The 25,651-nt window shown below is 45.0% G+C and overlaps 1 protein-coding gene across 4 annotated transcripts; it reads right to left on the minus strand.

Moving 5' to 3' along the window:
- Window positions 1–82: 82 nt before the first annotated feature.
- On the minus strand, window positions 83–23,410 carry ZDHHC5 (zinc finger DHHC-type palmitoyltransferase 5). Of its 4 annotated transcripts, none has more exons than XM_046644112.1 (12): window positions 23,110–23,410; window positions 18,258–19,452; window positions 11,075–11,196; window positions 7,409–7,566; window positions 6,209–6,381; window positions 5,955–6,057; window positions 5,356–5,447; window positions 4,779–4,911; window positions 3,956–4,079; window positions 3,181–3,293; window positions 1,884–2,743; window positions 83–1,413 (listed from the first exon to the last, which is right to left on the minus strand). In XM_046644112.1, exons 2-12 carry the CDS (start codon window positions 18,359–18,361, stop codon window positions 1,248–1,250), a joined length of 2,148 nt encoding a protein of 715 aa, XP_046500068.1. In that variant the 5' UTR covers window positions 18,362–19,452; window positions 23,110–23,410; the 3' UTR covers window positions 83–1,247. The 4 variants fall into 4 exon arrangements, with proteins under 4 accessions (XP_046500068.1, XP_046500069.1, XP_046500070.1 ...); XM_046644113.1 differs by lacking the exon at window positions 23,110–23,410 and adding an exon at window positions 22,889–23,030; XM_046644114.1 differs by lacking the exon at window positions 11,075–11,196.
- Window positions 23,411–25,651: the final 2,241 nt, after the last annotated feature.

Here is a 25,651-nt window from a genome sequence, read left to right on the forward strand (position 1 = left end):
AGCTTGAGGTTTTCTTTGTAATTTCCCACCAGAGATCACTTACCCTGCCTTAACCAGACAAAATAACACAAGTCAGGGGGAGCTGGTTAGATCAGGATTTCTTTTTATTCCTTGTTGGTTTAAAATGGCTAATCAGAATAAAAAATAAAAGGGCCTCTGTCTAGAGGCTGGGGTCTCCCCTATTTAAAGGTTAGAACCCAGGTATCCCCTCTACCCAGCACCATACTGAGGTGGGCTGAGGGGTAACCCCCAAGGGACAATCGGAGGGGCCTAGGCCTGCCACTCCTTCTCTCTATCCCAGTTTTTGGCATGTGATGAAAAATATTGCTTTTTGGATTCTTCTCTCCCGGCCTTGGATTTAAAAATAATGTTAACTGTGTGAAGTCGGGGCAGGCTTAGAGGGGACTTGAAGAAGCCCACCCTAATACCTCTCCCCCAAGGAGGGGGCATTATCCAATATTGTTTCTGGAGCTCGGCCAAGCTCTTTTCCTGATCTCCCCACCACCACCAAAGTCATGGGGCTGTGACCCCTTTCCTGGGGAAGCTAAGTGCCAATGAGCCTAGAAAACTAACTCTCCTCTCCAGGTCCTTCCCCCTCTGATCAAGACCCCAGACTCGCCTCTCCCCGGGTTTCTTTCCTGATCACTTAGCACCAACAACAGGGGGTGCTATTTCCTTAGTTGGTAACTGGGACAAAAGAGAGGGAACCATGGGGAAAAGGAAGACTTGATCGATGTCTCCCCTCTTTTCCTGCTGGTCTGAGGAATGGGAAGAGTAAGATCCCCCTCCTTATACATATCCCTCCCTCGTTTTCCCAACCCAGGATAGATATATAATTTCTTTGATATTTATAATATATATATATATATATGTACACACACACCTGGTAACGCAGAAGAGGAAAAAAATAGAATCCGTAACAATAATAAAAAAAATTATTTCTGGTTTAAAAATGATCTGGTTCCCTCCAGGGCGAGCAATTGCACAAATGTCCACTGAGTCTGGTCCAGGGGTTAAGGAAGGGAAGGTCTTAAAAGGTGAAGGGGGTTTACTACCCCAGTCTCAGGGCCCCAACTCTCTGACTCCCCAACCCCACTGCATTTTATAAAACACTCCTCATCCTCTTGGAATCGGTAGTTTAAAAAATGTCCATGCAGGGGAGAGGAGCCCCTTGAGGAAAGGAAGGTGGCCACCTGGGGCCCTTTGGTGTAGGCGCAGAGGCATGGGGGAGGGGAGGTGCCGAAGGCTCACACCGAAATCTCATAGGTGGTGCCACCCACCCCTGACACCTTTTTGACTCCTCCCCTTGTGGGGCTACTGAGAGGTGGCTGGCCTGGGCCAGGGGAGGCTGAGCCTATGCTCTTGGGCTGCCCGTTGGATTTGCTGTAGGCGGTCTTGAGCTGTACTTCATCTCTGGGAAGAAAAGAAGAGAGATGTCAGGAAGTGGGACACAAAACACAGAAAAGGGAGACAGTGTAAAAAGTTAAGAGAAAAAATGAGGTACTTTTCTACATACACACTTTCTTACACAAACATTCCCTTTTGTTTTATTGCCCTGCTTAAAACAAGCCTGATTCTCTTTCTCCTCTATTTATTCCTTCTCTCCAATAGCAGCTATCTTGCATGCTTACTCTCAGGCAAATAAATTACTTTTTAGGAAGACAAGATTAAGAAAAAGTATCTGTCGTCAGTCTCTTAACAGAAACGGCCCATGAAGGCAGCGGAGTGAGAGTGAAAACGAAGACCTGTCTACAAGCAGGCTAACCCTGGGTCTACAGGCACTGAGTACAAGTGTAGCCCTGATCCCTTTGGCAGGGCAGTGTGCTAACAGGGCGGTATGCTAATTTTAAGTCCCCTGAAGGCCAGGATGGGCTAATACTTACTTGGGTGTCAGTAATGGCTGCAAGGCCACTTCTTCAGTCTCAGAGACACCAGGTGGGGCTTTTTGGCTGCTGTAAGACATAGATCTGCCCAGGTATGGGGCAGTTGGGCCTGGTTCAGGGGAACCTAGTCCCCGGCCCCTCAGCCCATCTGGCTTGCCAAAACGGGGAGCAGCTGGGCGTCCCAGTGGAGTCTTGCCCAAGGGTGATCTCTTCGAATCATCTGAGGAGGAACTAGTACGAGGGGCATGGCCTGAGCCTGGTGTTGACTGAATGCCTGAGTCCCCCAAGCCTGGTTCTTCCTCACGGCCTGGGAGTGGGGGTGACTGGCGTAGCAGCTTCTCTCGTTCCTGGAGGGAGGCCACGATATGGCGCGACAGATTGTCGTACCGGACTGGTGAGGGCTCTCGGTGTGTTGGGCCGGTTGGCACCAAACGTGGGTGCCTCTCGGCTTCCCGTTGCTGGGCCAGCCGGGCTGACAGGAAGGGAGAGGTGTAGCCTAAAGGTGGGTCTGGCTCAGGCCCTGCCTGCACTGACTCAAAATCAGGGCTGTCTGAAGGAGTGAGCAGGCTGTCATAAGATAGGCTTCCATTGCGTGTCTGGTTGGCGAGGCTCTTATAGGAGGTGGAGGTTGTGCCCTCTGAACGAATGGACTGCAACTGGCCCAGCTCAAAGCCTGTGCCCTGGGCCGACTTGAGGCTGGAGGAGCGTGAGCCACTGGATAGTGGATCGAAGTGAAAACTCTTGCCAAAGGTGGGAGAACGGAAGCTCTCTGGCTCCAAGCTGGGCTCCGAGCGGTAGCTGGGATGGCGGCTGCTCTCTGCAATCGAGGTCGGCTCCTTCAAGCTGTCCCCACGACTCAGCTGAGGGAGAAAGTAAAGCAAGCTCTTAGTGCTCCTCCCCTTGTGACAGATGCTAGGCCCCAGAGCCCACGGAGTCAGTCAAAAACAATACTTGTTATATGCCAGCAATATGCTTAGAACTTTTACATGCATTATCTTGTTTAACCTCTAAAGCAAATCTATGAGTTGGTACAAATATTTCAATTTAAGATGTAGAAGATGAGGCTTAAGAATTCACATATGATGCTATAAGCAGTGCCTTTATCTAGTAGGCTGCTTTGGCCCCTCCTTGATGAAGGACACACTATCAAGGAGATTCAATCCTACTAATGCCAACAATTAGTAAAATGCCTTTTGTTTTCTTTTCTTCCCTCTGCCTCTTCCTTCCCTTCTCCCAATCTTTTTCCCAGAACAGTTGGCATACATTACGATCCCACTTCTTAGAGGGTTCTCAGTACCTTGGCGCTGGAAGAATGAGGCATGGCGGCTGACGTACTGCTGCTACTGTAGCCTGGCCGATACTTGTACATGGTAGGTGTAGGGGGACTGTCCTTGCCCAAGAGGCTAGTATCTGCAGGAAAAAAGGCCCAAGGGGCACCACTTTACAAGCTGTTCTCTTAACCTGGCTAGAGTTCCTTAAAGAACAAGAGGAGAACAAGGCAGGAACAGACTCAGCAAAAGGAAGTCCCAGAAACATGATTTTGCTGAAATCAAGACTAAAGACTCGGGGCTGGCCCCGTGGCCAAGTGGTTGGGTTCGCGCGCTCCGCTTTGGCGATCCAGAGTTTCGGCAGTTTGGATCCCGGGCGTGGAAATGGCACTGCTCATCAAGCCATGCTGAGGCGGCATCCCACATGCCACAACTAGAAGGACCCACAACTAAAAAAAATACACAACAATGTACCAGGGGGCTTTGGAGAGAAAAAGGAAAAATAAAATCTTTAAAAAAAAAAAAAAGACTAAAGACTCATACCAGCCCAGAACTCAGAGTGAACCTATCAAACAGGTCTGGGATGTTCTATGGTCTGTCTAGAGGCTGACACTTCCCCCTACAACAGTCCAATTCACTGCCGATAGCTAACTGGCATCCCCTTTCTCCCAGCTGTCAAAAGAAGTGGCTCAGGTACTACCTGTTGGATGCTCTCAGCCACACGACCAGTAGTACCTCCCAGCCCTTGTCTGTCTCCTCTCTATAGCTCACAAGTAACCTCCTCACTCCTGCCGTTGTCCTTACCCTCATTAGTAGCCAGGGTGAGGTGTGTTCGTAGCCCCGTGTAACGGCTCAGGTCTGGCTTAGGAGGTGGTGGAGGTTCAGCATCCGCAGACTGGCTCTCTGTTATCTCCAGGCTTCCCTTAGACTGCATAAAGGAGGGGAAGTCAGATTTGGAGAACTGGGCATTAGGGCAACTCAAAGTATGAAACTGGCATAAGAATGGGGGTTGGGAAGTCAATTATCATATATTTCCAAACGAACTGGAAGACAAGAGTCAGTTTGGGGATGGTACTGGATAAAGAGAAGTTGTCAGCAAGGGTTTAATTCTGTCACTTATTTGTTCATTTCCACCAACTACTACTTATCAAGCTCCTACCATGTGCAAACTACTGTATTAACTCCTATGAAGACATGGAAATGAATGAACTCAATTTCTACTGTCAAAGAACTTACAATCTAGGGGCCGCCCTGTGGCTGAGTGGTTAAGTTCCCACGCTCCGCTATGGTAGCCCAGGGTTTCACCTGTTCGAATCCTGGGCACGGACATGGCACCGCTAGTCGGGCCATGCTGAGGCAGCATCCCATATGCCACAACTAGAAGGACCCACAACTAAGAATATACAACTATATACCAGGGGGGTTTTGGGGAGAAAAAGGAAAAAAATAAAATCTTAAAAACAAAGAACTTACAATCTAATGGAGAAAAGAAGATATGTATTTAAGTAATTTTAACACAAGTCAGAAAGTGATAAACACTCTGAGATGTAAACCAAAACAAGTTTCCATCTCTTTGCCCTGAGTGAGAGTCCGCAATTATCTAGCTTGACTCCTCTAAACTCCTCACCTTACTTCTCCTCAGCTCTCCCTGGATGCCATTGTCCATGATCTTCACAGTTATCTGCCCGTCTGATACATCTGGTCGAAGGAAGGGAGGTCTGATGACAATTGTCTTCTCTTTCTTTGGTCTCCCCAAATACCTGTGTATCAAGAGTGAGAAGGCTTTCATTCATTCATTCATTCAAAAATATCTTTTGGTTGCCTACTTGTGTAAAAAATTTTTACAAATACAAGAAACAGTCCTACCAGGACAGTGAAAAAAGTCAGTGTTGAACTGATTCCTTTGAAATCATGAAGAACTGCAGCAAGACTAGGCCTCTGGGCAGATAGCGAGCACAAGGCACTCAGAAGTAAATCTCACCCTCAACTCTCAAAGGAGAATAATTCTCAATTCTCAAGGGAGAATACCTAAAGAATATCAACTAAACTCACAGGGCCCACTAAAGGATGGCAAGTCTCTCCCCTGGCGACTTCTTAGAAGAACCCTTCTTAAAAGGCAGCCTCCCACCAGACCTCCCCTATACCAGAACAAGCCCAAAGAAGACAAGTTTTGACCAAAGGTGAACCCAAAGAGGTAGATGTACCTGGGTGCTGGGGAACTGCAGAGTACACGGCTGACATTGTTACAGCAGCCATTGGTGAAGGGGTTCACACCTCCCCGGAATTTACCCGTAACCTAGAGGGAGGAAAAAAGGGCCAGATCAACCACACAATGGGACCTTCACTTCCAAAGGCCAAAACACAAATCAATGACAAATTACTGTGCACCCTCTACCTGGGAGATGTAAAAATGAGTAAACCTCATGTAAAATGGGGATAAATAGCTCTCTGAATATTGAAAACTGAGATAATAAACATAAGATAAGCAAATAAGGTTAGCTATTATTATATGCACGAAAAAAAACTGTTTTCCGTTAAGCAGCACTGTAAGCTTCTTGAGGGTTCGCCCAGGTCTTTTATTGTTTCTCTAAGCTCAGAGCCCAAATTGCCCAGTATATAGTGGGCATTTTGTAAATGGTAACGAGAAATGGTCTCTGTTCCCATGCTTACATGAGGAACTCGGACACATCATCATAAAAAGTATTCATTAAGCATTTGTGAAAGCACTATGCTATACACTAATCAGAGGGCTAAGTGACACAAGCCCTGCTCTGCAGGAGTCTCCCATCACTTCTCCCTGTACCTGTTCATTGGTTGTGCGTCCCCTAGCCACCAGCACCACGTGAAATCCCGTGAGGCCAGCTACAGGGATGAAGAATAAGCCAGCCACACACATCACTGCCATTCTGAAGCCAAACAGTCAAGGAGAACAGAGAAACATGCTCTCACCTTCCTCAGCCCATACTGTAGCCATCTTCCCTTTGACCCTCACTACCACAGGACTCACCTTTCCTCCTTTCCCCTCCCAATCCCACAACCCACAGGCTTGAAGGATACGTGACAGCCGTGCGGACCCCTGAGAGTTCCTCCATGTGGTAGAGGACGTAAAGGAGGCCAAAGCCAAACACACCCATGATGTGCGCTGTCAGGGAAAGGAGGAAGAGGAAGAAATAACGGTAGTTCCGGCGACCAATACAGTTGTTCACCCAGGGGCAGTGATGATCAAATTCCTAGGGGCAAAGAGAGAGAGACTGAGAGGCATCCTCAGACCACAGCACTAGATCACTTCCGTCAAGAAGAGGTATAAATGGGAGAACTTAAGTGTTGCTTTTAGTAATTTGTGATCATCATCATCATTTAGTTGCAAAATTAAAAACAGCTTCATGCAGTTTATCCTGCTCTGTCAATCTATAAGGAAAACCTTCCAGAAGTTAATCAAAGGCCAAGGCCATCTCTCAAAGTTTATCCTATGTGACCAAGGAACACTGAAAGGGATCAATGTCAGAAGCTTTGCAAAAAAATCAAGATTCATGGGGCTGGCCCCGTGGCCGAGTGGTTAAAGTTCGCGCGCTCCGCTGCAGGCGGCCCAGTGTTTCGTCGGTTCGAATCCTGGGCGCGGACATGGCACTGCTCGTCAGACCACGCTGAGGCAGCGTCCCACATGCTACAACTAGAGGAACCCACAACGAAGAATACACAACTATGTACCGGGGGGCTTTGGGGAGAAAAAGGAAAAAATAAAATCTTTAAAAAAAAAAAAAAAATCAAGATTCATGAGAAAGAGGCTTGGAAGGAAAATCTGGTAGGCAACTGCTTAAAGCTAAGTAAAAATTGATTGGAAAACAGGGTTAAAAATAAAAGACAAGAGTTGAAGAAGGACAGGGAACAAGAGAAATATAATGGAAAAGTTTTAATGCAACAGCATGCTGTAGTGGAAGCAAGAAATAACACAAAGCCAGGACAAACAACCAAAAAGATGAGCCAAGAGAAAGAAGGCTGGAGCTATGAATCTTAGTGCTGGGAAAGCCTATGCCCAGTGGGGGTCCCTCCTGTAACAGAAGAAGATTTATGCTCCACCTTTCATGTGTACATCATCGCTAACACTTTTTGAGAGAGCTAGAACACACAGTCCAGGGAGTCAGCCAGGACTATATTTCAATCAAGGCCAAGAATCCACAGGATTCAGTTCTTCTTCTATGGGTAGAAAGAAGAGAACTTAGGTTAAGCATCAAGGCTTACCCTACTCAGGGTTCTTACCTCCACACAATTGTCACAGACACTGCAGTGGGAACATCGAGGAGGACGGTAGAAGCGGCAGGTGGCACACCATTTCATGCGCACCTGGATGCCCTTGATCTCCACTGTTTTGTAAAGAGGAGCTCGGAAGTCATCTTCTTTGTCTTCATCCTCCTCCGCTGTAGAGAGGAAAAGTTAATTGAAAAACAACCATGCTAGAACCATACTGGGCACTAGGAATACAGTGATATTCAAAATATGGCCTCTGCTTTCAAGGAATTCAGGCTAATGGGTGAGAGAGACTAGGAACTAGTAACTCTAACACTGTGAGATCAGCTCTATCTATACACAACACTATGGGAACATAGATAAGGAAGCAACTGATCTCTGCACTGGGAAATGAGGTTCAAGAGAGTATGACTCAGAGGTGGCGCCGATATGGGTATGCTAATATTCCTGGTTTACATATGATGAAAATATTTTAAAAGAAATAGATAATTTACATAACAAAGCACATATATCATGAGTTTGCATAACAGTTCAGTATCTACAAGTACACGACTGAACTATAGTAATCCAAAAGAGCAACTAACACCAACCTTTTCCCAAGCACAAACCCCTTGCTCAAAAGGTCTGCCCCTACTCTATTAATTCCCTATACATATTTCAGTGTTGTTTGTCTCTTTACCTGAATGCCCTTTCAGTTTTCGGCTATCAGAAACCCACCATCCCACTCCAAAACTTAAAGAACATTATTTGCCTTCTCATCTACAGTGTGCAATTCTTACTTTTTATTATTAATGTAGGAAAAAACACATGTAGGAAGGAAAAATTAAACAAGTGATGACATTAGGTACTAAAAAATAAGTTTTCAAATTTACTGACTTAGGGAAATGCTTACAATATAAATAAGTGAAAAAATGCAAGGTAAAGAACTGTGCAAACAAAAGATCCCATTTTGAAAACAGAAATAAAAATACATACACATATATGCTACAGATACATGGTATATATGAATATTATATATATAAATCTTCAAAATATTTGAAGGAAATATACAATATAATAGCAGTTATCTCTCGGCTGTGAAATTATAGGTATTATTTGTCTTTTTTATACTTTCTACATAATGAATATTCACTACTGACTAAAATCTTTACTTTTTTACAAGGAGTTTTTCTTTTAAAGAAAAAAATTCAAATGCTACTTACTTTGAAATATCTGATCCTTCCACACCATCATCTACCAGAAGTGAGCCCTTTCTTGTCTTAAAGTACCACAGTCATGCTTCACTTAATGACGGGGACTTGTTCTGAGAAATGCGTTATTAGGTGATTTTGGCGTTGTGCAAACATCAGAGAGTATACTTGCACCAACCCAGATGGTATTGCCTTCCCCACACCTAGGCTGTACAATACTAATCTTATGGGACCACCATCATGTTAGGTGGTCCATCGTTGACCAAAAAGTTATTATGTGGTGCATGACTGTATAATTCTTTGATTACTCTTCTAAACTTATCACAGAGTATTTATGCATATAAATGTCTTCCCTTCTACACTGAGCTATTTAAAAGCAAGGACCTTTTAAAAAAATCATCTCAAATGACCATAATAAGGCCTACCATATAAGAGAGCAATAAATATTTGATAAATGAACACTAAAATAGCCCTCCTTGGCTTTAGGGACTCAAAGTTCCTCCAGCTCACTTAATCTTTGAAAGAGAAGTCACAAATGAAGTAGTGACACAGGCTTGATGAGCACAATGAATTTCAGAAAGATCTCATCTCACTCAAGTTGCTATCCCAATCCCATCTGTCTCACTCTTACAGGGTAACTTTACATTTGAGAGAAAAAGTAGATATCATAAGCAACAGTCTTCATCAATTTCTCTTCTTTCTACCTCTTACTTTTTCCACTAATGATGGTTCTTCCTCTCACCTCCTGTCCCAGAAACAGCCTACTTCTTCTGTAAGCACAATCCTTTCAACATGCACAGGAAAGCATCTCCTTCCTACAGAACATCACTCTTTAATTATCCCCTTTCCTCAGCTTCAGCTTCTCTCCCTTCTCTGCTTCAATCTCCTTATGCTACCAACATGCTAAAGCCTTCTGTATCATTAAAAAAAAAAAACTCTCCCAGAAGATATTCCATCTTCTCCTTTCTCTGCTTAACTTCTTGAAAGAGTAAACTTAATACCCACTGACTGCTTCCTCATTTCCCATTCACTGCCTTCCAAACGATTACATATACACATACACACAAACACACTATTAAAACTATTCTTGTAAAAAAGAAAAAACTATTCTTGTTAAGATCACTAATTTCTGAGTTTCCATACCAAAGGGCAATTTTGAGTTTCTACATTATTGGGTCTAATTTCTTATACTGCCAACCATCAGGTACTTCATGAACTTTCCTTAGTTCCCACTTTGTCCAGTTTCTCCTCCTACTAACCTTTCCTGATCAATCCCTCTCAGTGACTCCTCCTTCTTTGCTCATTATTAAAATGTCAATACTAAAAAAAAAAAAAAAAAAAAAAAGTCAATAATGGTCACGTCTGACCTTGGTTCTATCCTAATCTCATTCTACTTTCTCTAGACAATCTTACAACTGTTGCTTCAAATACCACATGGCTGAAGGCTCTGAGATCAAGGTCTTTGACTCTGACTACTCAACTGCCCACTGGATGACCCAAAAGTCTCCCAAATTCAACATGTCTGAGATGCTCTCTTTGTCTTCCTTCCAAACCTGTTCAACATTCCTTTAACTCATATCTTGGTTTATGAAAATCAGCATCCAACTTGTCTCCCAAATTAGGAACCGTGAAACTACCCTAGACAATTCCTTCACCCTTTCGCTCTTCCCCAATAAGCAATTGGTTATGAAAAATTCTGTTCAGTCTACTTCCAAAAAATCTGTAAATCCAACCTTGAATTCAAGTCTCATCTGGCTTGCATTATTGCAATATCCTCCCAAAAGTTATCTGTACATTCTTACAAGAATTATTTTTATAAAAGGAAATCTGATTCTGTGATTCCTCCAATTAAAGACCTCTTGTTGTCCAAAGGAAGAAATATAATCTATTTAATTTAGCATATAAAATCTTTCACAATTTGGCTCTGGGTTTATCTCCTGCCCCTTTCTGGTCCCACCATGCCCTCGATCTTCCACCCAACTGAGTTCAGCATTTCATGGTTACAAGCATCTACACACGCTGCTTCCTCTGCCTAGAACACCCTTCCCTTCCATCCTCTACTTGGTAGTCTTTCCTACCTCCCCTTAGCAGCATTTCACCAATGTATCTGGGCAGATATAAGTGTACCCTTTTCTATGATCTCACAGAACCTTGATCATGCCTCTATTACAGTTTGTATCACACCATTACAACTGCCTAATTCATCTTAGATATTATTGTACCTAGCATTAACGCCCAACCCATATGCTTGAAATAAATCTCTGCTGAATGAATAACGGAAAATCACAGAGTTGACCCAAAGTGAATCACATGGCTAGAAGTTGTGACATATATTCCTGAAGACCCTGACCTGCCTTACATCATTAGACTATACAAGAAATCCCAAAACCTGAGGACTCCTAACGCCCAGGATCAAATGTGTGTGTCCAAAAGTCATTATTTTTCAAAGGTAGTAAGGAGCTTCCAAGAGAGGAGAGTGAGATCTTACCTCGAGGGAAAATCCCTGGGTCCATGAAGGTGGCCATGCTGAAGTTGGCCAGCACAAAGAGAAAAACAATCGCATTGTAGATGGGCACTGCAGGTGACACATAGAGGCTTAGTCCTGGACAGCTGCACAGATAATAAAGAAAATGAGGGGCTGCCTCTAACACTTTGGGACACCAACCATACGAAAATCTACAAAGATTCAGCCCTCACACCTATATATAAATCTTGTGTGGTTCACTTTTGCTGTCTCAAATTATCTTTATCCTTCCCAACAAGCGGGCCTATTTTCCCACAGAAATGCTCATTTTAGATCAAGCTACAGAACTCAGAAACCCTCCTACCATAACCCCTTGCACTAAGGTCTATGTTCTTCAGATTCATTATTCCCCTGTCTATCTTTCCATGTTTTGGAATCTGTCCTTATCCCCTTTTAAACCAGGCACAAGAGCTAGGGACTGAGTATGTAAGTGACACCAGCGACATTCCCTTCTCTGGAGCAGCCTGAGGCTTCTGGATCCCAGCCATGCCCCACTGACCTGCACAGTGGCCCAAAGCATGGGATACCAGCTGCCTCTCTGGCTCCCAGCTGGCTTTGAACCACTCTCAACTGCCTAAAGTTTCTTCACTGCGTCAGATATTCCTGAGAGTTTTATTCAACTAGAGGCTAGATTTCAAGGTGGAGAAAAGAAAAAAAAAAAAACACAACATAACGATAAGGATGGACATCAAGTCACAGAACTGGACCCCTTGAGGTCTAGAGATGAAGAGTGGAGGAGAAAAAAAAGACAAGATAGCAGCCCTAAATCAAAAGAAACTGGCCCAACATATCCAGTATTCCACAGGGTCAAATCAAGAGACATACTTTAGGTAACTTTTCTTTGACAAAAAAAGAGTGCCCTAGACCAGGATTAAGCTCAGTCTCTGCTAGGATTTGAGTCTAAGCAGGACTGCTGCAAGAACTCTTCCCTTCTGTGGTGACTTCCTGGGAGCTGGAAGTTTCAGAAGAACATCTGATATGCTGCTTGCTTTGTCAGTAGTATCAAACGCCCTCTCTCCTGTCTCAGTTCAGGAGGAACTTCCCATTACAAGACAGCGGCTAAATACCCTAATCTACTTTGTGGCTGAGAACTTAATCTCTGGAATTAGGACAGCATCTGTCCTTGTCCCCTTTATCTAGACCAGTCACAAGGAAAGAAGAGTTCACTGAAGGAAAGGAAAAACGGGCCGGGAGAACAAGACAGTAAATGAGTCTGGAGAATTAATCCACAGCAGTCCTGGCTTCTGTTAAGAGAGGTGATCTGTCTCCATCAAAACAAAAAGCATAGCCCTGAACAGTGATTCAGAACAATTCACAGGAATTGAGCTTCTTAATGAGACATAAATAAACTAATGATAAGAGACAAGACTGTCACAAAGCATCTCACAAGTCTCTGCCACCACTATCCATTTATTCAAATTCCATTAAGCCGTTCATTAAAAAAAAAAAGTGAAGTAAATATTTATTACATGCTGGCTTTTTAGATAGTAAATAGCAATTAACTCTTTGCATCTCTTGACAGTTCAGTACGTAATTGGGAGACAAAATAATGTAGAGTGAAGGCACTGATTTCAAGGGCAGGACAGACCTTCAGTCACAGCTCTAGTTTTATTCTGTCAAAATCTCCTACGGAAGCCTCTTCCTCTGGGGATTCTTTGGTTCAGAAAAGATGTCCCCTTACCTTGACAGGGTTTGGGGTGGAATACAATCAAGAAGGAAGAGTCCTTACACAGCCCCACCCAAAGCCTGATATCCTAGGCTCCTTAGGAGGGAGGGAGAGAAACTGAAAACCAGTCATCCAGGTCGGAGCCCCTCCCTAGTACTTAGCTGTCACTTCAATTTCTGCCCAGGGAAGAGGAGAAAGGGTGACTCACTTGATTCCTACAGCCTGGGAAGATAATTAGAAGGGAGAAAGAAATTAAATCCTCAGAACACTGAGGTGCCCATGATTTAAAAGTCTCATTCCTAGAACTGGCTACTGTGGCCTCTTGAGCTTCTGAAAAAATAAGGATACCTCCATCCCTGCGGGAAACTAAGGTGAATGAGAAAGAGACAACAGCCCCCTCACAAGCCCAGATGTCAATCTTTGCAACCCCATTCTTTCTTCAGCTTCTGCATTTCCAAACAAAGCAAATCACTCAATTTCATGGGTATCCTGCCAACCACCTACCCTGGATAATGAACTTTACCCCTACAAGGTTCTTGATATCAACCCATCTCAGTTGAAGTGTGTAATCCTAGAATCGAGTTCCAACACTAGTTGCCAATAAAGGCTACCCCTGCAATAACAGTATCTAGAAATAATGCAAGTTACTCAACTTCACAGGCAGTATTTGTTCCCAGATTCAAATCAAAGACCCATCGCTTCCAACCTCAGCACTCTAGCTGAGGGAACACCCCACCAAGGAGAGGCATATGTGAGCACAGCCTGTTCCCGCCATATCCTATATTGTGCTTGGCTTGAGAAGCTTGCCGTTGCTATAGTACTTTGCCAGATTCCTAGGTGACCACCCCAAGTGGCCTGTCTGAATCTGTTGCCTTTGATGGAAGGAGATGAGGCCTGAGCTGAGGAAGAGTTGCTGGGGCTTGTCCTCAGCCTATGGCAGTAATCATAGAGCTCCAAAGCATAGGGAGTGGCTGTAGCCCAGGCTGGCTGACTCATTGATGAGACTCTCAGACCTATACCATCCCACGAAGAACAGGTTCTTCTGCCCACCCATTCAGCACTGCTGTTTTCACGGCCAAATAAAATTGGGAGAGTGGATTTCAATACCCACACTCCTAAAAATCTGTTTCCTACCCCTCTCTAACACTTCCTATTACAAAAACTGTTTAAGTTCCTGGTAAGAAAAACAAAGTAGGAAGCAAGAAGCTTTGGATTTTAATCCCATCTTGATCAATGCTTTGCCAGTAGGCTTAGGTAATCCACAGGAAACTCTCCAAGCTTATTACTTCAGCTACATAATACAGATATGAGAATGAAGGAGACGATGTTTGAAAAGATTCTGGGATTCTTTTTAAACCAGCTGGCTTAATACTGAGCATTCAGGAGATAGAAGACACAAGGAAAACATTACTAACTATCACCATCATCATCAATTATCATTCCAGCTCCACCTTCATCCCTAATTCCACTCCCCCTATTATGAGGTATGTACTAGAGATTCAAGAACACTCAAAACAGAGGCAGTAAGCTCCTGAAGAATAGGTCTATGCATTCCACCCATGCCTAGCACATAGTTTGAGTACGTGACTAGTGTTTCTTTTGATGAGGCAAGGCTGAAATGAATATCCCACTTCCTGCCCCTGGGGATCCTCAAGATTCTATGGGAAAACAATCTCTCCCCTTCAGGGTGCGTAAGTTTCTCTTAAAACACTTGATTTGTCGTGTCTTACTCAGACTTTCAAGCAGCAGAGTACAAGATGTAGGACTTGGGCACTTATTCCTGGATGAGAAAACAACGTGGGAAGGAAAAGGAACAACCACTGCTCAATTAATGCCCTACATCACGAGGCTGCTCCCACTCAAATCAGGTGCCAGCACCTCTGCAGTCATGAAAAAAGGACCAGAGGGAGAGTCACTGAGGTTGCCCAGCTCTGTGGGTAAAAGGGTCAGGAGGGACTAGAGGTAGAAAGTGAAAAGAAGCAAGCTCTCTGGTGTACGGAACATTGGAAAGACCATCATGGATCTCTGGATAGCCCTGACTTTTGTCCTTCCCACAGATCACTGGCAGCAGAGGTTTTACCCCCATGCCCTCTCTGCCAACTTTAGAAATAGACAAAATGAGACAGTAGCCAACTTAACTCACAGCTCGAGACTTCTGGGGATACAATTCAGTGATTTACTTCAAATGGTATTTCCAGGAGGCCCAGTAAAGTCTCAGGGGTCCCCAGGAAGGCAAAGAGGAGACACCAAGTAGCTGAGCCTCTAAGCACCAGCCTCACTTGAACTAGAGCAGCCTTGCTCTTATGTTTTATATACTCGATTTCCACATAAGATCTCACTTGAAAAAAGGGTCATGATACTTAAATAAACTGCTCGAGGTCAATATCCTCATTATAGAGAGGAAGAAACAGGTCCACAAGGGTTAACAGACTTTACCAAAATAAGTCTCCTGACCCCCAAACAGTGCTCATTCCTACTACCTAGCACTGCCCCCTTGCCAATCACAAAAGGAGACTAAACCAAGATGGCCAGGGCTCCAGGCCCATTGTCTTAAATGCAGAGTCTAGCACCGAATTGAGAGGGGGAGGGTTACTTTAGCAGCCACTCTCCTTCCCAAATAGTGAAAAGGGAAAAGAATTCAGAAAGGATCCTCAGTAACTCTCCCGCTGAGCTTTAGTACTGGACAAATTCAATGAACAAGAGGGAGTAGAGGTCTAGGGGGAAGGCCTCAACTGTTCTATTCAAGCTTCTTGGGGGCAGATCACCATTTTTTGATGACCAAATCCAACTGAAAACTTCTGCTTATAGCTTTCTCTACTTGACAAAGCAACATGGAGGGTAAATTGTTCCTAATTAGTTGAAGCCTACATGCCTCCACTAATTACGCCTGCCAATTAAAAGGGACTGTTCCTCCTATTCCCAGTCCTCTAGGTCCCAAAGTAATTCTCACCTGGGGCTTATACTGATGTAAGAACAGACCGTTGTGGCCTAGTGAAGAGAATGGAAGGATGACAGAGTGGTTACAGATTTAAGGCCCCAAATAGGAGCTGGTTCGAAGACCCTTTCTCTCATCTCTATTTGAAACCATGAATTCTTTTTTAGGTTGTATATGGTTTTAAACAGGTGTTTCTTCAAAGAATTGAACCTCAAAAGGGATAGAATCCATGGGAGAACAGTTTCTGAGAACAGTAGCACCTCAGCCCAGATACAAGCTGGCCCTGGAACTAGTATGGTCAGACAGTGAGGAAGAGATGAGAATTTCCGAGGCACCAAGAGCAAGGTGATAGAGTAAGATAAACAGCGTGTTTATGTCTCCAGGAGGTGGGCAGGAGAGACCCTAAGATGGAAAAGAGAGCCCAAAAATTGGTCCTGAGGAAGCTGCCAGGGAGAAGTCTTACTATGACTTAAAGGCTTTTCTCACTTTGGATTAGAGGCAATAATTTCAAATAGAGTCAATACTGTCTTCCAAAATTCTTTGTCCCGGGGCTGAGAGACCATGGAATAAGGAGGGCCCCTACTTTTCTGAAGGGAATGGGAAAGCAGGTTAAATAGCTTCAACAATCAGCTGAGAAAACACCTATGTCACGACACCTCTTGGTGGCAAAACTGGTATAACCAGCCAAGCACTTCAACGGTTCCAGATCACCAAGTTAAGAACTTGCCCTATTCTCAAGAACAGATGAACTGAAAGACAGAAACCACTTACTCCCCTGAACTTCCTAGCTTCTCCAAAGGCTCTGCATTTTGGGAAAATAGACCCTCCCCAACTAAGCAGCTCTAAGGGTGTCAAACAGACCTTGTGTATATCCCTCTGACACAGCACAGCTGCTACAAGAATACTAAGATCCCATATAAACATCCCTTGGTTAAAATGTTGACTCTATACTGGCCATAACAGCAGAAACCAAAACAAGTGTGATACTGAAGACTCACTCTTCCTTACTGGTAGTCAATGTGTGAAAGACAGAACACTGAACATACTGAGTTTAAGCAAGAGAAAAAGGACTAGGAAGAAAAGAAGTCAAATAGAAAAGAGTAAGGCTGCTCCAGACCCCTGAGAAATCCAGCAGGCATGCTCTGGCTGGAGAGCTGGGGCCAAAGAATCTGCAACTTCCACTCTTCAGAGGAAAAGGTGAGAAATAGGATGATTCTCCTACCTTAGATAATACATTCATTCTGTCCTTGTTTAAAAACTAAACAGAAAAACATCGCTATCACTTTGCTGACTCTTTTAGCCAAACGACCCATATTTTTTAGAATTCCTTTTGGCATCTGAAGCTCAGCTTGGGGGGTTTTCCTTCCCTCCTATACCAGATTTAATTTCTGTTCTTTGTTTCTCCCCATAAGAGTAACTGCCTCCACCCCAGCAATTCCTGTTTCATTCATCCTTCAATGAGTCCAAACTGCTTTTATTCCCTATCACTTTAATTCTTTATCTTCCTCTTCCCAGCCACCTCACATTGCTCTAAACAACCCCTCACAATTAGGTTTGAGCCTAAATCACGGCAAAGTGAACTCCTCAGAAAATCTAGCACGCTCTGATTGTTCCAAGAGCTACAACCAGAACACTAATTCAATGACTCAACAGTTTAAGGCTCAGAAGCCTGGTCCATGTTCATTTATAAACAGGTAACAGCAAAAATGCTTGCCAGGTGGTCGACAGCTCAAATACTGGGGAAAAGGGGAAGGATAAATCAGTTTCCTCCGGTAACAAGCAGATGAACAAAGTCTGAATATCCTAAGTGGGAAATCTTTCAATACCAACTGCTTTTCCTAATGAGCCCAGGGAACGGGAGAATTACTGCCATTCCCTTCAGAAGGAACTAATGTAAAGGAAGTCTTCTAGGACTCCCTTCCTAAGTAAAACTTGCCCTTTCCCAGTGGCCTCCAGTTCTCCAGGCTCCAGCTCTTAAGAATACAGAGCAAACCATCTGAACAACACTAAAAGGCAAAACCTTCCCACTGGTATATCTTCTCAATCAATTCTGAAATTCTCCAGTACTCTCAGTTCCCACAATCTCAAATCCAAGCTTCAGACATCCTGAGGAAAGCCATTACCATCTGAAAAACCTTTCTAGTTCTCTTTCTCTCATAGAACTGATTACTTAAGCTGCTTCAAGCCTCTCTGGTGGTTTCCTCTCACTTCCTTCCTAGATCAGGATCATCTAATGATGGAACTGGGTAGGAAAATATGAAGACATCTGGGATTCCAGAGGAAGGGAGGCAGAGGAAGGTAGAGGATTGAAAGGAACAAAATTTATAACAAGTCCAAGAGGACAGGATTTTTCTCACTCTTCTCACCATGCCTCTGGGATTTGGATTTACCTGTATCAAACATCAAGTACTCCCAGTCACTTGGCTTTAAAGCCAACTAGAAAAACTCAAGTGAAAAAATACCCCCTCACCCCCCAACAGAAATACCCCCAAATACCACCCCCCCCCAAACACCCCCTCAAATACCACCGCTGGGAGAAAACTCACGTGAAGGCAAAGAAGAGGGTCGTAGCTCCCACTAAGAAGATGGCGGCTGCTGAGACCGGAACATACTTGCTGGGTTTGAATCTCTTTCCAGACTCTGCGGGCATGTTGGAGCTCTGATGGGAGATCTGCCCTGCCGCATAGCCCAGGCCCACACAGCGGCAGAACAGACAAGAAAATGGGATGAGGGAAACAACGGAGAGAAGAGTACAGAGGGAAACCAGGGAAACAGAAAATTTAAAATTATCACCCTTCCCCCTCCCAAATAAAAACCAAAGGTCAAAAGATCTCAAATGAAGGAAAGCACATGGGAGGGGGAAAGGTGATTCCAAACGATGAATAACCACCTCCCCAGAACAAGGCAGAAGGAGAGATTAAGAAATACAACTTGTACAATTTAAAAATTGGAGACAAACAGTAGGCTGTACACATGCAAATGGTTGCAGGTGGAGAACATGGGCAGTCAGACAGATCAAGGAATAGCTCATGGATGGAGGCAAGTCTTCAAAAGGAAAGAAGGGGAGAATATCAGGGCAGAGCAGGACACTTCGGGCAAGGAAAAATTCTTCCGAGGAGACACTGCAGCACCTCCACGACTACCACACTTCCACAAAATGTGAGCTGCACCTAAAAGAGGTGTGCCCTGTGATTCTATTTTAATCCATGAAGGAACCTGGGGCCCCTTCCAGCTTTAGAGAAGCTGTTTCTACTGCAGTCCTTGTCCTTTTTAGGCAGTTTTCTCAATGCCACCACTCCCACACCTTGACTTCAGGGCTTGTCGTCTGGCAATGGTGGTTTAATTTTATTTATTTTCTCTTGATGGCTAAAGCTGGGCAGCAGCTGTTACAGGGTTGAGTTGTAAATCCTTTTCTTTGAAGGGGGAGGGAAAATAGGAGAGAGAGAGCAAGCCTGTCTGTCTTCAATCTCTTCTTATTATTCCCAAGCCCTTTAAGGGCTCTGTTTCCTATAGAGTTCATGCAAAACTAAAGGGAAATGTAAAATCCCTGAAGCCATGTTCTTCCCAATAAGCAAAATAAGATGAAATCAATTCTGTTCGAAGATACTTTTGAAAGGGTAGTGCGGATGAAAACAAAGTTCCAAAGAGGTCCCTGTTTCCAGGTTAGTCAACGTCTCTGATCTTTCTTCTTCAATCTTGGGCTTTCTGAATGCAGAGTTCAACTGGCTTACGGTGCCTCACCTGGAGAAAAACAAGAACCTTTATCAGAGAAATTCTTTCAGAGTATTTAACAACATCAAGGCTAAAACCCCACAGGCTACTCTGTTAAAAGTGCCTTTGCTCTTCACTTCTGTGTAGGTGGGAAAGGTCTGTGAATTAGGGGGACAAGGGATTCAGAATCCTTCACTCTTCTAAGTACTGTTCATTTTGGAAAGAGAAGAACATGGCGTCACCTGGCCGAAGGTCATCAAAGAACAAGCTTTCATACGGGGCCCATCTCACCTCACACCAAAGGGCAGTAACAAATATCAAGAATATCAAAATCTAAAAACAAACAAGGGCACAGCAGCAAGAGCAGTCCTAGAAAAGAGCTTTCTCTTTGGACAGAGAGTACATATTGATACAATGAAAAAAGAAAAAAAAAAGTAACCTCAAAATTAGGACAGTAAGTCTCATTTCCTTTCTGTGTACATCTCTCTCTCTCTCTCTCTCTCGTCCCTCTATGCTTTTTAGTCATAACTCTGCAGAGGCAGAAGCCGAATTTTTGGTCTTCTGGAATAACCCATGAAAGAACCTAGGTGAGAAATGTTCTTGCACTGAAAAGTGAGATGTCCTCTATGAGAAACTGAGACATCATAAGGGCTGGTCCTTTTCTTTCCAATTCAACAGTTTTTTATTCCTACACTGGCCTGTTAGGAAGTCAACTTGCCCCACCTTCCCAGATATGATTAAGAATAACAATTATTTCTGTTGATGGTAGTAGCAAAATAACACTAGCGCTTTGAATTTCATAGGATGCTTTTCATCTAGTGATCTCAAAGCACTTAACTCACATTATCTGGTGACACAGTCCCTTATCCCACTCCACAAAATTGAAGGCTGGAGAATGCCTGAGGCCATTCCACTGAATCACTTGAGCAACCAGGTTCAGAACCCAAGAGTTCACACAGCCTTTGCCGACAAAAACCCTTTCTACCTCTTTCTCATCCATTACACCGCCTGCCCAGTCATGACAACTTGGAATCTGCGCACCAAAAATTTACTTAGGTTAAAATTTTAAAATAAACGTTTTGGGGCCGGCGCTGTGGCCAAGTGGTTAAGTTCACGCACTCCGCTTTGGTAGCCCAGGGTTTTGCCAGTTCGGATCCCGGGCGCAAACATGGCACCGCTCACCAGGCCATGCTGAGGCAGCATCCCACATGCCACAACCAGGGGCACGCACAACTAGAATATACAACTATGTACTGGGGGGCTTTGGGGAGAAGGAAAAAAAAAGAAGATTGGCAACAGTTGTTAGCTCAGGTGCCAATCTTTAAAAAGAGAAAATAAATAAATAAAATAAAATAAAAGTTTTATTCCACCCAAGTGGTCTAGTATTTCCCTTAATACCAAAGGCGGAGAGCAAAATATCAGAAGATTTGTTTTGTGAAATACAAATATGCCCCAGAATTTATCACTTCCTCTCTTACCTATGGCATGGAAGGCAAAGGCGCCTTCCTCCAGGATGCATCATCTCTCTCTTTAAAATATAGAGTTTTAGGGGCCAGCCCCATGGCAGAATGGTTAAGTTCATGCGCTCCACTTTGGCGGCCCAGGGTTTCGCCGGTTCAGATCCTGGGCGCGGACATGGCACCGCTCATCAGGCCATGCTTAGGCAGCATCCCACATGCCACAACTAGAAGGACCCACAACTAAAAATACACAACTATGTACTGGGGGGTTTGGGGAGAAAAAGGAAAAATAAAATCTTAAAAACAAAATAGAGTTTTAGAGGATCAAGCAGCAATATCAGAGTGAACACCCAGAGATTACAAGAAATTGTTAAAGTCCTAAAAAAGATAAATCCTCTCTAGTCCCTGATTTTATGATTATTTAACTCCCAGTTTCCTATATGAATCGAAGCCCAGCCTTCTGAATTTAGTCCTAAGCAACTTTATTAACAATGAGAAGCAAATTCTTGGTTTGTCGACAGTACTCTTAAAGTAAACTTTCCCCTCAAAACCCCAAAGATTAAAGTAAGTGGAAAATTGCACTGCTTATATTTTATCTACAGTAGGATATCATTTAGACAACATATACTATTTCAGATTATATTTTCTGACAGAAAAAAAAACCCACATGGGTTAATACTGCCACATAATACTGCTCATAAAAGCCCACGCAATTTGGGGGGTACAATACTGGGAAACAAAAGAGATCAGCATCTGAGATGTTTGGGGGATACGCATTAGAAGGGACAAGACAAAACCTAAGAATTTACTGACTTTAATAAAGACGTACCAAGTCTTAGCAGAAAGAGGTACTTTGAGTAGTAAGGATGAGACGGCGGGGTGAGTGTGGTTCCTCAGAGCCAGCAGTCTGGATCCACACCAGGATGAGAAAGGTGTGCAAGAATGTGCATGATATACTCAGGCACAGAGTAATCTATGGAATGGAAATGTGTAGATAACAAACTATAGACCATGTGGTTTGAAGGCTTTCAGGAAGGTTTCACACAAGTACCTCCTTAAAGGTGTGAATGGATACGGGCAGTACCACTGACAGCACAAGTACTGTTTGCTGAAATAAAGTGATGCAATAACACAATACAGTAAACCTGAATAAAAGTAATCACGGTATCATGGAGTAATCCACATGTCAAGAAGCTGGCTGAAGAGTCAGGGAGAAGTTTAACATGGGTGTTATCACTATACACCGAGGTAGCAAAGCACATCATGGCAATATAATTCTTGTAAGCATTAGGTGGGTTTTAAAGAACGGGTGATAATCAGCATTCTGAAGAGAGCTGATAGAGTACAGAGGGTTACTGGGATAAAAGAACAGGGATGCGACTATAAGATCAACCCAGACAAGATGGCATTAACCAGGAAGTGAAAAATCCAAGGCAGAAAAATGGTTTAGAGTATAACACATATCCGATCCTACACGTCTTCTCAGAACTTTAAATCACTTTCTTCCTTCTCATTTCAATGTTTTCATTGGGCCAAGCGGGTAAAACAGTTTCCACCTCCCTGTCCCACAAAGAGATTCCTATAGGTAAAATATCGGCAAACACATTAGAGCTCCACTTGTAAAAAGTACAAAGTACTAAAAGCATGGAGCACCCGGCTGGTGGGGGTAGGGGGAGGAAGCTGACGGATGGGAGAAAAAACAGGTAACAGGATGAGGCTTGAGCCAAAATAAGTATCAGCAGAGTGGGGAGAGGGAGCTGAAAAAGCAAAGAGCTAACAGGAGAACAGCACCCAGTCCCCACCAAAGAGCTGGAGCACGGAGAATCACCGCATGGAGCAGAGCTGGCTAAGACCGAGAAGACGGAATCCGCGGCGGCAGGGCCCACTGGGGTTGCGGGAGCTGGCTGCAGGGAGACGGCAGGGCCGGGGGCGGGAGGGGCGGCGGCTGGGCGCCAGACGCGGAGGGACCCGGGTCCTGATATAGGACCCCGCGGCCCGGCACTAACCCGTTCTGAGCCCCGGCGGCCGCGGATCCCCGGCCTCTACTCGTCGTCCGTTTCCGGGGCCCACGGGTCCCGCTGCAGTTGGATGGCCCGGCCCGGAGGAGGAATGGAGCCTCAAACCACCTCCCCCTCCTCGGTCCCCCTTCCCTAGAGGTCACTCTCCCCTCCCACCTCGCTGGCCCGGCACTTCCGGTTCCGCAGAGGCCAGTGTCCCCGGTACTCACCCCCGGCGCGGCTCCCGTCACCGCCGCCGTCGTTGTCGCCGCCGCCTCCCGGCAGTGCCGTCCGGCCTCTGAGAGGCAGTGCGCGGCCCCCGCACGCTCGACGCCCGCCCTGCTCCGCGCGCTCCCGCCCGGCGACGCTCGTCTTCGAGCCGGCGCGCGGCCGTTGCCTCAGCGCCGGGTCTCGAGCCCTCCCAGCGTTCCCATTGGCTCTCTCTCCCGGGCACGCGCGACGTCTCGCGCGGGGCACGTTTGTCTCATTCATGCGGCTCGCGCCGCCGCGCCCGCCCCCGCTGACTCTCCCATTCACCCATAGCCCCCACCCCAACTCCCCTCCAGGGCGTGCGCGCGAACGCCGGCGACCGCGGCGACCTCGTGCTCTGATTGGACGCAGGAGCACAGCGCCGTACGCACGCGAGACAACGAGAACGCGCGCGCAAGGCCGTCGGGTTACGCAGACGACTGGGAGAGGAGGGTTGGCGTATTGCGCAGGAGTCAGAAATGGGGAAATGGCCGGGTGAGTCTTCCCTTTTGCTGCGTTCTATTTTATATTCCTACCGTATCCAAGCAGAAGTCCTCGGAAGTAAAAGATAATTTTGTGTCTATGCTGGAAGTACTCAAAAGCAAGCAGCTACCCTCTCGAATTCACCAAACCCCCTCCAACTAAGTGTGGTACAGTCCAGACAGACTTTTGGCACAACCAATCACCGATGGGCCTCGCCGTCTTCCTGCCTAAATAGCCCTCCCCCCTCTGTTTTTTTTTTGTTTTTTTTTTTTTTCCTCCTTTTCTTTTTTGATGGCGAAAACTTTGTTTAAAACAATCTTGATGGAGCCGTCCTCGGTCGGGCGAATTCCTTGGTACCAGCAGAATTCCAGGATGATGGAATGATCTGGACTGCGGCTTCCGCATGGAGGGGCCGCCGGGACTAGAAGAATCAGCGTGGGCCGAAGCTCCTGCCAAAGGCCGGGGAGGAAGAGGAAAGACAGCGGGCTCGAGCGCGAGCCTGGGAGCCGTAGTGCCAACCATGGAAGGAGGCGCAGGGAGTGCGCGCCATCTGCGGCGATGACAGCCCCCCATAGTGCCAGCCTTCTCTTGGCTCCGCTTAATTCCCTTAGTTTCTCACTGCAACCCAAGAGATGGGCGCCCACTTCCTTAACCTCGCCCACCCTGGGAATACAGACTGGAAGGAAAAGGTTCTCTAGGAGCTCCTGTCCCTGGCGAGCTGCTGGCCAACTCTACCTGGAACACAGCGCCACACTTTGCCCTAATTAGCCCTAGAGAGCTGTCAAACCAAGAGCAGGAATAGGTGTACTCTCCTCAGTTAGCTCGCGGCCGTTTTTCTTTTGAAACCAGCTCTGGATGTTACATAACAGTTTTTCGAAAAAGTGTTCCACCAGCCGCTTCTCTAAAGCCAAGTTCCTCGCCTGTAAAGTGTGATTCTAAATGGTGCGTTCTGTCTTCAGGTTTGGTGTCAAATGTTGCTGGTTTAACTGTGGTCTGATACTTTAGCGCTAGGCATCAAGGTCTACTTTCTGTTTTCTGGGGTATGGTCTAGTTCCTTCTCTGACATGGCATGTATATCAGGTTTCAGTTCATTCTGTCCAAGGGCTTCAATCCACCATTTATTGCAACACACTCAGGAGTTCTCTTTTTAACGACAGTGTGTATTAAAAAGTGAAATATTTTTTCACTCATATGTGGGAGATAAACACATAGATAAGGAGAACTGACTGGTGGTTACCAGAGGGGAAGAGGGTGGTGGGACGGCGAAAGGGGTAAAGGGGCACATATGTATGATGATGGACCAAAACTAGACTACTGGTGGTGAACATGAGGCAGTCTACACAGAAACTGAAATATAATAATGCACACCTGAAATTTACACAATGGTAAAGCCAATATGACCTCAAATAAAGTAATTTTTTAAATGAAATCTTTTAAATATTTTTGAAAGATAACAGGTATTATTGGAGTACAATATTTCTTTTATTTATAGAGGTTTTTCTGCCTGTAAATCAGGTTAATTTGTTTCCTTAAGAAGAAATCAAATTTCATGTTTCTATTATCTATTTTTTTGGGATTTTAAGACTTCATTTCCGGGGTCGGCCCCGTGGCCCAGTGGTTAAGTTCGCGCGCTCCGCTGCAGGTGGCCCAGTGCTTCTTCAGTTCGAATCCTGGGCGTGGACATGGCACCGCTCATCAGGCCTTACTGAGGCAGCGTCCCACATGCCACACCTAGAAGGACCCACAACTAAGAATATACAACTATGTACTGGGGGGATTTGGGGAGAAAAAGGAAAGAATAAAAAAAAAAAAGACTTCATTTCCCTAACTTCACAAATTAGGCATCTTTCTTTTCCTACTTTCAACAGTCTAAGAACATGTAAATTGTTTTTTCTCTTGGCTGGACAGTGCTAAATGGGAATAAAAACTCAACCTTCCATCATCCAGCCACACAGACTAAACTGCCCTTGGACACTGGACGCCTACCTCTTAGCTGGAAGAGCACTAATGATTGCATAATCACTATCCCAAGGTTTAGAG

Source organism: Equus quagga, chromosome 17 (assembly GCF_021613505.1).
Source record: "Equus quagga isolate Etosha38 chromosome 17, UCLA_HA_Equagga_1.0, whole genome shotgun sequence".
NCBI classification, from domain to species: Eukaryota; Metazoa; Chordata; class Mammalia; order Perissodactyla; family Equidae; genus Equus; species Equus quagga.